At 41.1% G+C, this 15,000-nt stretch overlaps 1 protein-coding gene across 6 annotated transcripts in view; it reads right to left on the bottom strand.

Moving 5' to 3' along the window:
- The window catches only part of LOC147030968 (macrophage mannose receptor 1-like), a 355,425-nt gene that overhangs the window by 165,493 nt on the left and 174,932 nt on the right, over positions 1-15,000 (bottom strand). For all 6 annotated transcript variants that reach the window (XM_085875590.1, XM_085875591.1, XM_085875593.1 and 3 more), the window contains 3 exons: positions 14,157-14,272; positions 3,581-3,732; positions 3,196-3,407 (listed from right to left, as the gene is read on the bottom strand). In XM_085875590.1, the coding sequence (XP_085731716.1) occupies positions 3,196-3,407; positions 3,581-3,732; positions 14,157-14,272 (480 nt within the window). The remainder of the gene's footprint in view (positions 1-3,195; positions 3,408-3,580; positions 3,733-14,156; positions 14,273-15,000) is intronic.

Below are 15,000 nucleotides of genomic sequence, written 5' to 3'. Positions count from 1 at the left end.
ACAATTCTATTGACAAGCATTACATGATTTGGTGTACTCTCATTATACACACACCATGTGGCCAAAAGTATGTGGACACCTGCTCGTCCAACATCTCCTTCCAAAATCATGGGCATTAATATGGAGTTGGTCCCTTCCTTTGCTGTAATAACAGCCTCCACTCTTCTGGGATGGCTTTCCACGACATGTTGAAACATTGCTGTGGGGATTTGCTTCCATGCAGCCACAAGAGCATGTGTGAGGTCGGGCACTGAAGTTGGGCGATTAGGTCTGGCTCACAATCCGCATTCCAATTCATCCCAAAGGTGTTTGATGGGGCTGAGGTCAGGGCTCTGTGCAGGCGAGTCAAGTTCTTCCACACGGATTTTGACAAACCATTTCTGTATGGACCTATCTTTGTGCACGGGGGAATTGTCATGCTGAAACAGGAAAGGGCCTCCCCCAAACTGTTGCCACAATGTTGGAAGCACAGAATCATCTAGAATGTCATTGTATGCTGTCGCGTTAAGATTTCCCTTCACTGGAACTAAGGGGCCAAGCCCGAACCATGAAAACCAGCTCCAGACCATTATTCCAACTCCATCAAACTTTACAGACGGCACTATGCATTCGGGCAAGTAGTGTTCTCCTGGCACCCGCCAAACCAAGATTCGTCCGTCGGACTGCCAGATTGTGAAGTGTGATTAATCACTCCAGAAAATGACTTTCCACATCACTTTACACAACTCCAGCCGATGCTTGGCATTGCGCATGGTGATCTTAGGCTTGTGGGCGACTGCTCGGCCATGGAAACCCATTTTCTGAAGCTCTCGATGAACGGTGTTTGTGTTGACGTTGCTTCCAGTCAGTTTGGAATGCGGTAGTGAGTGTTGCAACCGATGACAGACGATTTTTCCACGCTACACGCTTCAGCACTCGGCAGTCCCGTTCTGTAAGCTTGTGTGGCCGACCACTTCACGGCTGAGCTGTTCTTGTTCCTAGACGTTTCCACTTCACAACGACACTTACAGTTGACCGTGGCAGCTCCAGCAGGGCAGAAATTTAACGACCTGACTTGTTGGAAAGGTGGCATCCTGTGATGGTTCCACAATGAAAAAAAATCACTGAGCTCTTCAGTACGTCCCATTCTACTGGCAATGTTTTTCTATGGAGATTGCATGGCTGTGTGCTTGATTTTATACACCTGTCAGCAATGGGTGTGGCTGATATAGCCGAATCCACTCATTAGAAGGGGTGTGCGCACACTTTTGGCCATGTAGTGTATATCTTATTGGGCCTCTCTCAATCATTATCATTCTCAATGTTATTGAGACCGTGGAATCAAAATGGAATTAAAACACAACGCACAGACTCTGTCTTCAGACTCAGTGTGTACCTGGGCTCCTTTCACAACACCTGTTTCTACATGTTGAGATCCCAAGTAACCCATTCGTTGTGCCATGTGTTGACCACACTAATGAAACGTTAATGTCAAGATGCTTCTCTGTACTATTCCATCGAATGAATGCCTCAAAAAACTGCACTGGCGCTTTCATGACAGCCCAATGACTTCCCAAACTCTTCGTCACATTAAGGAGATTCTGTGATGATGAAACAGACCAGTCTGTTGTGTGTATAAACAAAAAATTCCATCACAGCCGGGTTTCCATCTTTATTTTTTTTTATGGCCTGCCAGATCAATGAGAAAAAAATGGTTGATTTATCCACAATGAAATATAAAAAGGTGTTGATATTTCAGGCTTTACCCTTTGTCGAAGCAAAAGTTATTTACTTCGCCAAAGGGTAATTACCCGGAACGTCAGCACGTTCGCATCAGGGCTGGCAGGATGGTCTAGAGGTATGCACACTCGCCTCTGAGCCATTTAGCCTGGATTGTAATTTTGGTCCAGCAACAAACTGTCAACTTGGAGTATCACCGGCAGTGTGGGGGCATCAACGTGTGGGCTGTAGCTTGGATGGACATTGAACTGGATGTCTTGTTCTGCCAGCATCAGTTGGTAGATGTTAATGATCCCACGGTGTCCTTCATGAGGAGTCGGCAAACTATTGCTGGCACCTTGAACAAATTCCGAATTACTCACCTAACCTACATGGAGTGGTGTTGCATCAGCTGCACAGCCACACCCCCAGCAAATGATGCTATCTGGAGCCATGCGCTGCATACGAAAGAAAAATAACTTTTTCATTTTTCACGACAGATAAATCAACCATTTTCTTCTTGTTTTCATTCTCTTGTGCCACGCACTCAGACTTTTGGTTCTGTGCTTGAATTAGCAACGACATATCTATGCCAGATCAATGATCTGGGTCGATTTTTCTAAAATTTATCCACTCCACGAGGAAGTACTACACCCAAAATTTGGGGCGTCTCGGTGCTAAGGTTCAGCCGTGAAAGAATAGTGTGCAAACGCACAAACAAAAACACAAAAATAAACGCACAAACACTTGAAGATATGTATATAGATTAAGGAAAACTGAATACACTCATGGCTTTTCTTCTGAAAGATATGATAGAAGTATTTAATATTCATAAGCGAAGACAGCAGGCGGGGCAATTGTGATGAATTGTCTGTGAAGAACAGTGGTCTGAAATGCTGCATTACCTCGTGCCCATTCCAAGGTAGTTTGTGAAACAAATTCCAAATTCCTGTTCAACAACATTTGGAAAGGGACTTTATTAGCCGACAAACCTAACTACACTCTTTTGGCACAGCACAAGGAGGTTAGGTAGGTAGTACGGCAGAGATGCATTCAACAGGCTAACAGATTACCATGATGGTATCCAACAAGCGAGTCATTCGTATCCTGGGTGGACTGTTTATCGGCTGCACCCTAATGGTCAGGCTACTCACCAACCACAAATGAACACCGCAGAAGATTGAGTTTCAGTGACAAGGTTTCAGAGTGCAACATACTGCAGTACATCAAAAATGTCGATGCTGATCTCACTCCCACCCCAACTCTCGATGCCCACACTACTTCCCATAAATTTGGTGGAAGCAATCAACCAGAGCTCAGGATTAGTAGCAACGTTGTTCAGCGAGAATTTATCACTCGTCATTTCATAAAGGTAGCTCCATCACACTGCACAATACAAATGCTTTAAATTATAACATTGGATTGCACATCATGTTTATAGTTTTGGAAAACACAAGAAAATGTTCATGAGTTGTGTTGGTGTGTGATTGTCATGACCTGGAAACAGACAGAAAGCTTGACGTCGGTAACCCAATTCTCGGCACATTGTTTTTCCTCTTCTCTGGGACTCGTTGCTGGCCACTCTGTTGTTGTATAACCAATGATGCGAGCCTTGCATACAAACTGAACACGAGTCGCCTCACAATTTCTCACATCCCACAGGCCTAATGAAAGCCCGACTGCCATGGTGACACAACCGGACATCATACCTGCGCAAGATCAGAAAATAATTTAAACATTGTTATCACAACTACGACGTTGATAACAATTATTACAATCAGAATAACTATGATATCTACATTTGTCAAATGTTTAATATGGATTTTAAGTTCTCAGCGAGTCAAGCTTACACTATAGTACGCATAAAAGTGGTTCTTCAAACCTGGCTGGTCTTTGTTCCAATGGGAATACACCAGGGCTGTTCCATCAATCCAACTGAAAGTCCCGGGATTATCACGATCTGTTTGACCAAGCCAGACAGCTCCATTTTGAATCACATCACCCACGAGACTATTGAGAAAGGCCTGCTCAAACCTGAAAAGGTTCGATACACGGTGGTCACAAACTCATTTAAAATGGTTCACCAGTTGTTGTTTTTATCGAAAATGTACAAACACTACAAAAGACAATCGTGTATCGTTTTGAGCTGCTTCTGCACCTGCAATGAGCAATTTATTGCAAATATGCTATCATCACCTGCCATGTGGAACTTTGCTTACATTTGGTTTATGGCCAGAAGGTGAATTATGAATGGGCTGCCTCATTTAATTGCATTTGCATATGGATGTCACAGACTTTATGTAAAGTTTCATACGAGTAGAGCATTGTGCACTTTTAGTGGGATAAAACTTTACATTCAAGCTTTGCTGATGACTTGCATTGATGACAATTTTAAACTCTCTTTTGAGCATAATTCCATTGCTCTCTCTGATATTACAACTCAATGTTATAAAATAAGCTTATACAGTGTAGTTAATTTTATCTCATAACATTCCATATTTAGTGTCATAAAAATCATTTTACAACAGAATGTGTGATCTATTATGTTAAAGTATCCGGATTTTTCCCTCCTCTGTCCATTCGTCCCGATGTCTGTCAAGCTGCATCATTACTGCATTATGTCTAGCGCTCCGCTAGGCGTCTACGGATGTGCATGTCATCCCGGCATCCAACACTCAACCCGTCCCATCGCTTTGCTGACAGCGGTTGAACACCATCTTGGATATATTGTGAACCGTGGTGTCTGTCCATGCGTTTGTCTGTCTCTGGTTTATGTCAGCCACTTCTCACACTGCATTTGAAAAGCTGTGCACGCAGGCAAAGCTCAACATTCACTTTTGAAATTATGGGAGAACAGGCATGAATAATGTTGATGCCAAATTTTATTTTGTAAGCAGGATATTTTACTCTCCTTAAAGACAAATCCAACCTCCACCGCCAGATGTTGCACCACCATTTTGTGGCACCATAAGTAGTTCAGAGCTTTGGCTCTGAGTGAAACGAAGAGTGCAACACAATTAACCTTTTTTAAAGTCCATGAAATAATTTAAATTGATAGATTAACTTAAACTTTTCCCATTAATGGGAACGTGTACTTTTGCTTGCCTTTCCCTTCACTGGGGACAGGAACTTTTGCTTGTCACCCATATATCTGACTCTATCTGACGATCTGACATAAATAGGGGACTGGCTGAATGCGAGACACTAGGCGCCGGGATGACGGATTTAGTAAGACGGTGGAGTAGTAAGACATTGTTACGTCTGGGACATCATAATGGCCTCACGTCTCGTGCTCGGCTAAGTCTTTGTGGTAATGTATTATTCATGACTCAATGAGAATTTCATTTTTCAACTTGAAAAAAACAAACAACGTAACGTCTGATCCCTGGGAACATAAAACAAATTCATAATATTGTTTTTTTGGCGAATCGGTGTGCACATTACTAAAATTAACGCTGGGTTGCTAGCAGTAAACAAAATGTTTCTGGAATAATTTTTTTTTTGCAAATACTCACTGAATAAACTGTATTACTAGAATTGTACATTTATAAGTTATGTTATTCAACCACCGTTAGTGAAGTGACGAGTTCCATTCGAGTGCTTAATACACGAATAATAATAATTAGAAGGGCACGAGGTAGAGCGCATGCATCCACCACGTAATGCCTGATCCACGAGAACATATCGAGCCCGTTACATTTTTGAAATATCATGCCATATATCGTTTTTGGCGCCATCTCTCAATGGTGAAGAATCACTTGAAAAAATAAATAATTATCGTATCCAGATGTGGATTCGGACCTTCACCAAAGTCAAAATAAATTTGACATGGTCACACACCCAACCTGTCCACAACTTTTTGAGATATCGTGCTATATATTAGTTTCGCCCCATCTCTCAATGGTGAAGAATCACTTTAAAAAATCTTGTAGTCTGATCCGGATCTGGATCTTCACCAAAATAGAATCAGTTCGTCATTGTCACACACGCAACCTGTGCACTAAATTTCTTCCGGATCTGTCCACAACTTTTTGAGATATCCTGCACACAGACAGAGACAGACAGGCAAACAGACAGAGAGGGGTGAAAACATAACCTTCTTCACCTTTGGTGGCAGAGGTAATAATAATAATAATAAAAAAATAATAATAATAATAATAATCACTAGAAAGCATTTCAAAATGCAAGGTCCATCCACGGCTGCTTTGTACTCAAACTAAATTTGATGAAAACGACAGTTTTTAGAAATTGCACATTTCATTAATTTTTGTTCTCCAGATTCTCTTAATAGAGGTTTGGTGAAGATTTGATTACAAAAGCTAAATTGGCAAAAATGTTATGGCCTGGACATACACATTGAAGCTCAATGGTAAATAAATAAACAAACACAGAAGTGATTTAAAAAACGTGGCATCTCATGTTTGACTCGCTGTGCTGCGGACATGCTGATGAGGCATACTTGTACTTGTATTTTGATATGTTGATATTTTCATATTTTGATGCCCTTTGATATTTTGACCCATTTATCAATGAGTCATTCCTTCTCAGGGTTTGTTGTACATTTCATAATAAGGGTAGTTTGTTCTTTCATAACATATTCTGATTAGGGTTTGTTGAAAATTAGATGACAAAAGCTCAAATGGTAAAAACTTTATCATTATTGTAATGTACTCTGATCATTATCATTATTATCATTACATTCATTGTCATCCTTCTACCCTCTACCTCAGGAGAGCCAGAAAACAACATCTTTCTCATCTCAAGTCTGAACTCTCAAACCTCTCTCCCTCCTCAAAATCCTGGTGGCGTTTAATCAAATCTGTTTCTGGTGTATGTTCTCCCTCCATCCCCTCCCTTACCTCAAATGGCCGCACTGCTGATTCCACACGTGATAAAGCTGAATGTCTAAACTCGGTGTTTGCAGCTAAATCTTGTGTCCTAAACCCATCACTATCTCTACCCACTTTACCCAGTCGCACCCAACTGTCCCTGGACTCTGTATCCTTTTCTCCTGACAAGGTGGAGAGCTTGCTTTCAAACCTCGAGTCAGATTCTGCAACCGGTCCAGACGGCATCAGCCCACGTGTCCTCAAAGCCTGCTCTTCTGCTCTTGCTCACCCTCTCTCTGTTCTATTCACCCTCTCATTTTCCCAAGGTCATCCGCCATCTGCTTGGAAATCTGCTAACATCACTGCCCTGCATAAAAAAAGGTGCAAAAACAGATCCCTATAACTACAGACCAATCAGCCTTCTCCCAATCATCAGCAAGGTGATGGAATCCATCATCGCCTCAGATATGAAATCCTTCCTCTTCTCCAATGGCTTGATTTCCAATCATCAATTTGGTTTCAGACCAGGTCACTCTACCCTGGATATGCTGCTTCTGCTCTCCCATCAATGGATGGAGGTCCTCAATGCCAGACAGGAAATCCGAGCCGTATCCCTGGACATATCACGTGCTTTTGACACAGTCTGGCACCCTGCCCTACTCACCAAACTCTCTTCCCATGGTATTCAAGGCCATCTCCACTCATGGCTCGCAGACTTCCTCTCCTGTCGCAGTCAACGTGTGGCCCTAAATGGAGTTCTTTCATCCCCTCTTCCTGTGCAGGCTGGAGTTCCTCAAGGTAGCATTCTGGGCCCTGTTCTTTTTCTGGTTTTCAGCAATGATCTCTCGGACTCTCTGGAAAATCCTCTATTTCTCTTTGCCGACGACTCCACCCTCTGCCGTACCATCTGTCATCCCTCAGACCGGCAAGCAGCAGCTTCTTCACTCACTGCAGATCTGGATAAAATCACAAACTGGTCCAACACGTGGAACATGTCTTTCAATCCAGACAAATCTCACACTCTCACTATGTCTCTTCGAAAGGACCGTTTACAAAACCCCCCCATCCACTTTCTCAACAATCCTCTGGAAGAAGTCTTTTCTTTCAAGCTTCTAGGTCTCACTATCTGCCATGACCTTTCCTGGGAAAGTCACATTTCCAACTTCGCCTCAAAAGCCAGTCGCCGACTGGGAATCCTCCGTCGTGCTAAGTCCTTCCTCGGCCCTCTTGAGCTCCTGACCACTTACAAAGCTTTTGTCCGTAGCCTGATGGAGTACTGCTCTCCCCCTCTGGGCTGGTGCTCCTGCCTCCCACCTTTCTCGGCTTCACGCTGTCGAAACCAGGGCATTTAAGATCATCGGCATCTCCCGCAATGAAGCTGAGTCTTTGGGCCTCTCACTCAATCACCGCAGGTTGGTCGGTGGTCTTTCTGTCTTCTACCGACTCCTCTCCAGCCTTGTCCCCCCTGCTCTCTCTGCGATTTGTCCCCACCACATTTCCACAGGGCGCTCAAGGTCCGCCAACAACCCCCTTCTGGTAAAACTACCAAAATCACGAATCACTGCTCATCTTCACTCTTTCATTCCTCTTTTTCCCGCCTTTGGAATAAACATCCTCACTCTATTCTTTCCCATTCTTCCCTCCAGGCTTTCAAAACAGCTGTTCACCACCACCTCTTATCTTCCCCCATCCAAATCCTCGATCTTTACTACCCCCGATAATCCACCCAAGCCCACTTCCTTCATTTCTCCTGCTTTCCTTCCTGAAAGTCCCTGAAATGTCCATCTTCTCTTCGCCATTTTCCCCGTCCCATCCCCATCCCTCTCCCTTCCACAGTTCACCTAATGTGTCTGTTCCCCACTGTTTTGTCCCTTCCACTCCCGCCCCTCTTGTCTTATGCCTCCTTGCTGTGAGTTGTGTGTTAGCTCTCATACGAGCCTCGACCAAGGTATACAAAAAAAAAAAAATCCTTATCAATATGTACCATTATCATTATTTTTATGCGCCATTATCATTATCAGTCCATTTTCATTATCATTATCACTCAGCGTTTACTGAAGAAGCCCGAAACACTTTTGATCATTTTCCTGCCGAGAAATAAAGTTTATGGGGAGGGGCCTCCATGTTATAGCGCAATTCCCCTCGCAACTACATTCCTGGAACTCTTTTCCAATGTGGCTCTTGCAGCTGTTCTGCGGTGGGGCTAATATAGTTACTATGACTTTGCCTTTTCACATTTTGACCAAATTATGAAGTATTTTCTTCATATTCTCAAAATAAAGGTTTGTTGAAAATTTGATTACAAAAGCTCAAATGGTAAAACAGTGATGGCCTGGCCAGGGAAGGACACATGGAGAGAGACACACACACACACACACACACACACACACACACACACACACACACACACACACACACACACACACACACACACACACACTGTACTGTTTCTTTGATATTTATATGTTTATGTATATATTTGATTCTTGTGTATTGACTGACTGCCTCGACACAACTGAGGTTGTGGACCTACTGATGTAGATCTGTGACAAAGGTTGTGGATCTGCCATTTGGAGAGGTTCCTGGCTGAAAGGATCGAAACCTCAAGGAAAAACGGTGCCCAGCTGATGATCCACGTAGTCGGAAAAGTGTTTTTGTTTTTGTGTTTGTGAGTGTTTGTATGAGTGTGTGTTTATGTTTGTGTGAGTGTTTTTTGTCTGTGTGTGTGCTTGTTTTTTTTTATTTTTACTATTAGTGTGTGTGTGCGTGTGCGTGTGCGTGTGCGTGTGCGTGTGCGTGTGCGTGTGCGTGTGCGTGTGTGTGTGTGTGTGTGTGTTTTGCTTTTGTGTGTGTGATTGATTTGTTAGGAACAGTTGTGTGTGAAAAAACGAGATGTGCGTGTGGCATATTTTTGTGGAGTTCTAATGGAGCTTTCTGATGTGGAGTGTGATTCACCAACATAAGTTTCATGGTCTGAGTCGATTCGGCTGATTAACTGCAAAGAACCCAGAAAAATTCCCATGTTTTAAACGCACGCTCTGTTGAGGTGTACAGAGAAGCTTAATAAGCCCTTCCATGGCAAAGCATTCTAATTAGAAAATAAACAACAAAAATAATGATAACATTGTAATAAATTGTAAATTAATGAATACTAATAATTTTAACAACAATAACAATCGCAGTATAATTTGACAATAATAATAATGAACACGTCATCCCCACACTGGCCCAAGCTCAACTGGGCAGGTATGCTCCAAGTCCAATGGCCCAACGGGTCCACAGGTATATAATAAACCAAAATTTTGCATGCATAATAAGGGAACTCGAAGAGAGTGCATGAATAAAAACTGGGTATTTGGGTAAATATAAACACCCCTTTTGAAGTTAATTAATGGAGTGCTCATCATTTTTAAAAAAACAAATAAAATCCTGACCAAGATAGCAGTGTACCATTTTGGTCAGGCTGCTGTCACCTCACAGGGGTCTAAAGTTCCCATTTTGTTTTGGACTGCTCAAATATGCTTTGACTTGGAACAGGACACAACGGTCTCTGTACGATAAAGAGCTGAAAATTAAAAAAATTTTCACTTTCCTGACTCATATCATCGAATGCCTTATCTTCATTCCTACGAATCACTGTGTACATCGCTTTTGTAGGTGCTATAGTTTTCAAATTAGGAGCTTGGAGTGATCAGTGTGACCACTCCTTGGCTTTTTTCACAAGATCTTGGCTATTCATTGTTCACCTTGGCGTCTTGGTTTTCTATAGGTTTTCTTGGCGTGTAGGTTTTCTATTATCATCGCTTTTCCGAAACCTTGTGAATTCTTGGCTTTTTTCATTGGCTCACCTTGGCATTTATGAAAATGAGGAGTGGTCACACTGTTGGAGTGATGTGATCTTCTATATAAAAGCGAATGAGACACTGTTTGTTTGTTTGTGACACTCCTCCTCTGAGTGGAGAGCCCCCAAGGTTAAATGTGACTAAACTTTATAGAATCACACTTGTTGTTTTTTTGTTTTTTTTACCACAATGCACCTTACTAGGGGTTTTAAAGTCATTTTCTCACAATTCATAATTTATAAACACACGAGCCACCACCACCTGTCGCCATCTCCGAGGGTAAATACATATATGCAATGCTTTATAAAAAGCCCAATTTTTTCGGATTTCAACCTGGATACCTGTATAATTGGTGAGTTGGTGAGCTCCGATCATCAAATGTGAAAAGTAACTGTTAATCAAGACGTTGCGATCAATAAAATCGACGACGAAGGAGTCACGTGACCTCTCCAATGCGCTAATCTCTAATTGTTCAAAAACAGAAAATAGTACAAACAACCAATACATCGATATAAAGGTGATTTTACTGCTCATCTAATGATGTAACTCTCAAAAGGTGAAAGAAGAGTTTGTAGAAAGAAAAAAGAAAAAAAAGGTTACCATCTTAGCTAACTTCTCCAAATACAGAACCTGTGAAAATTCCTTTGTGGGAGGGAGGGAGAGAAACGGTGGTGGTTGGAGGGGAAGGGGTGGGGTGGGAGTCAGGTAACAACTGGGGAGACGGTGGACATACCCACACAATACACACCTCTGATACAAATGGCAAAAACTGGATGGTGCAAACAAGCTGGAAAAGGTGAGCAACAAACAACACTCAATCCGAAACAACACATCCCCATGTGTACAACCATGTGTATAATATAATTTTATGTTGTAGATGTTTTTGAAAGATGCTGATAAAAGCAACAGCTCGCACCAATTATGTCATCATCAGGATAGATATGATACTTTCCAAAGCCAATCATAAAAGTTTAAGAGATTTCAGCAATTGCAGTATGCTCGCTTAATGGAATAGTCTAAGAAAACCAGTCAAGCACAGTATGCAATATGCTCAAGCACAAAAACTAGCGAACCAACAAACACAAGTGGCTGTTTGGCTCTTTGCCAAACACCATAAAACAATGATGAGTACATGCTGTGCAACGTTTTTATACTTTTTTTTGCTTTCAAGACTTGCTTTTATTCTCTGTTCACCACTTGCCACACAATAAAATGAACAAATTGTATCAGCAACATGGAAGTTAAAGGCACAAGGATTCGAGGCCTTTAGCTGCAGGAGAATAAGTAATAAGTATCAGAAAAGAAACTAAATGAACCATGCAATATAAAAACGTGACGGGGGGGGGGGGGAATCTATTCCATGAATGCTATTATGTACTATATACAATTAAAAAATAGCTTTTCGAAATGATTGCAAACATCATCCCTTTCAATATTCGTTTTGTCGTTATCACTGAGAATAATTGAATGATCATTGTCTGAGATTCTTTTTTCCCCCAACTGCAGTGGGTATTTTTTTTGTTAATCTCAAAATTGCTCAATTCCGGTGAGATACGAGATGAAGACCTTCGTTTTTCTGTTAGAAATATGCAAATGAGTGCAAATTATCTCATGTGATGCAAGTATGAAATACTTCTTTGTCAGAGTTCAGGTGTGATTGAGAATTGTGGGTCGAAAACTGAGACAATCATTGTTTAAGATAGTTACAACATGGAGCATCTTCAAATTCGACACACATGTGTGATTATACATCACAAAGTAATGTTGTTTACATAAGGTCAATGTTTGTGTCCAAAAAGCATGCTAGGTGGTGTTCATGCTCCAGTGGTACAATGACAGCAGCAATCCCAAAGGTTCATGGCTGAGAAGTCGGTAAACAAACTTGGCAGTGACTTTGGTCCACTGTCACTCATCATGTAACAAAAAATAAATTAAAAAAGACAAAGGTGGGAGGAGGTTGAGGAGGAGATGAAAAGCAAAGGGAAACAAGTAAAAAGAGCAATCGGACACTGCAGATCCTCGCCAGGACTTGTTTTATGTGGTGTTTGTGTGGTTTTATGTGGTGTATTTTGTGTGGAGTTTGTGTACTGGTGTGTTACGTAATTAATAATAGACATAACTAGAACTACCACTTTATAACTGCTGGCAGTGATGACCAGGTACCAAGACGTCCCACTTTGATCAGACACCTGACCCTAATGCATGACGCTTATTATTATTCGATTGCATTCAGAATGAGATTAAAATGAATTCAATTCAAATGAAATGGAAGAACAAATAGGTACAGTCCTGCATTGGAGTAATCAAAAGGAACACAAACAAGTAAAAAGCAAAGATGACGTCGTCAGAAGGAACCTGGATAGGATTCGGAGTTTCAGCTGCTATTCCTCTACCCTCAAACCCATCCAGGAGCAACCAGGTGAACCTTATTCAAAAATATATATATATATATATATATATATATATATATATATATATATATATATATATATATATATATCAAAAATAACCTAGAGTCAAAAAAATTAATATTCCTGGCTGCCAGACCATGTGTCCAATCAGGTTGAAATTTAAAACATATATTCCCCATCACTATTTTAGATTGTAATTGTGAAGTTTCACATCGATCGATGAAGCTGTTCAAGAGAAAGAATATTTTTAAAGATTTTCATTCAATCCAATATGGCTGCCAGATCATGTGACCTATCAATTTTTTGTGAACACCCTGGTATCCACAAGGCTTGGGGAACATGTGTGAAGTTTCCCCTCGATCTGTCCAGCCATTTTGGAGAAGGAGATTTTTAAAGCTTTTATGAAAAATCCAATATGACTGCCAAACCATGTGACCTTTGACATCATAGGTGGGAACGTTTTGTTCCTCATGGATAAGCGATCATGGCTGTAAAGTTTCACCTTGACCAGTTCAGCCATTTCAGAGAATACATTTCAAAGTTTTTTTTATTTTTAAAAAAGATATGGCTGCTGAGCCACATGACCAAAGATGTCATCAATTTTTTTTTCTATCGACCAATTTATCCCAAGATGACCCTCAAAATTTTTTATACAAATCACATGCAGCGTTCTACCTATGCAATTATGACGTCATAACAAAGGCACCGATGACATCATACAAAATTCATACTTAATCACCACGTGGAGTACTTGATATGTGCGAAGTTTCAATTTTTTCCACGGTGCGGTTTCAGAGATACAGAGGTCGAAATTTTTCCCTTTTTTCAACATGTATGCCACACCACGTGATCTATGACGTCATAATTATCATTAAAACATTCTATATGAGTAGTTGCTCCTTTGGTGAAAAGGTCATGTCAATATGACAAGCGGTTGCAGAGAAAAACTGTACTCAAGTTCTGTGCAGCTAAACAAAGAAAGAAAGACAAATGGACCCAAATGCAACACTCTCTTCTGTGTCGAGGGTAATAAAATAAAGAACAATGCATTGAATGCACTTATTTGATTAAGAGGTGTCAAAATTTTTACTTTTTAAGTAGGTAATATTAACCTAAATTCCAAATACCTGCTTTTAACCCATCCTGGAGACGAAAGAATTCCTGCAAAAATGTAATAAAACAATCTGACTTCTTTTCTAGTTGTACTAATCATCATGTGATGAAAGTAAACATATCTCTTAAAACAATTAAGCACAAGCCCTTACTGCAATAAATCCCTCTGGAATGAGAATCAGAGAGTGGAGAAAGATGAAGGAAGAACCAAAAGAGTGAAAAGGCATCAAAAGAAAGTGTCGTACGTTTTATGAATTTCTCACCTGTTTCCCACAGACACCAAAGTGCTCTGCTTTTCCTTGCAGGTGTTTTCAGCCTCATTAAATGTGGCTGGTTTGTTCACAAAAAGGTAACAGAATTGTTCATATTGTTTCCAACCCTGAAAAAACAGCAGGTGTAAGCTGCAATGTCTTCAGAACTCTGATGTTTTAAATGCTCCTCAGATGAAAGACAGCCAACTAGAGAATTCAATGCTATTTCACATTACCCAACAATTCCATATTTCCCAACTATTTCAGAATACCTGAAGCCCCTCTTCATTCAATGTGTTTATGCGTATGTATATATTGTTACGGCTGTGGAAATTTGCAAACCACCATGAAGGACCCGTAGGTGAGATATCTCTAAGTACATGTGTAGTTAGCCCAAACCCGTTGTATAGAGGGTATTTCTGTGATTCATTCGGGCTGCGATCCTTTGAGTTAGGCGTTTTTCTGTTCTATCTTTATTTTGAACCAACCACGTCTCAACCGCCATCACACAACAACCACCTTAACCACCACGCCAGCCATTGTCTATGACAATGACATTGTCTGCCCCCTTGTCTATGAGGGTGGCTTCTTTCCTTTGCTTTTGAGTAAATGTGTGTTGGCGCAGTCTGCAAAGTAGAACTGTATAAGTGTTGCCATGTGTGCGCGTAGTCGGTAGTAACTCTGCGTCGCCGTTGCTGTTGTTTTGATTGCTATATGTGCATTTTGACCGTTTGGCTGTATATGTGTACTTTCCGTGTGCCGGGAAATAAATGTGCTTCGTGTGAAATGTTTTCCCGTTTCGCTTCGTCTTTTCTTTATTGACCCTCCATCCTGCTTCACGTAAAGGGTTCGTAGT

This window comes from Eptatretus burgeri, chromosome 3 (assembly GCF_056783735.1).
Source record: "Eptatretus burgeri isolate ZD-2024b chromosome 3, Ebu_testis_v1, whole genome shotgun sequence".
In the NCBI taxonomy this organism is placed as follows: Eukaryota; Metazoa; Chordata; class Myxini; order Myxiniformes; family Myxinidae; genus Eptatretus; species Eptatretus burgeri.
This window is presented reverse-complemented; position numbering and strand designations above follow the sequence as displayed.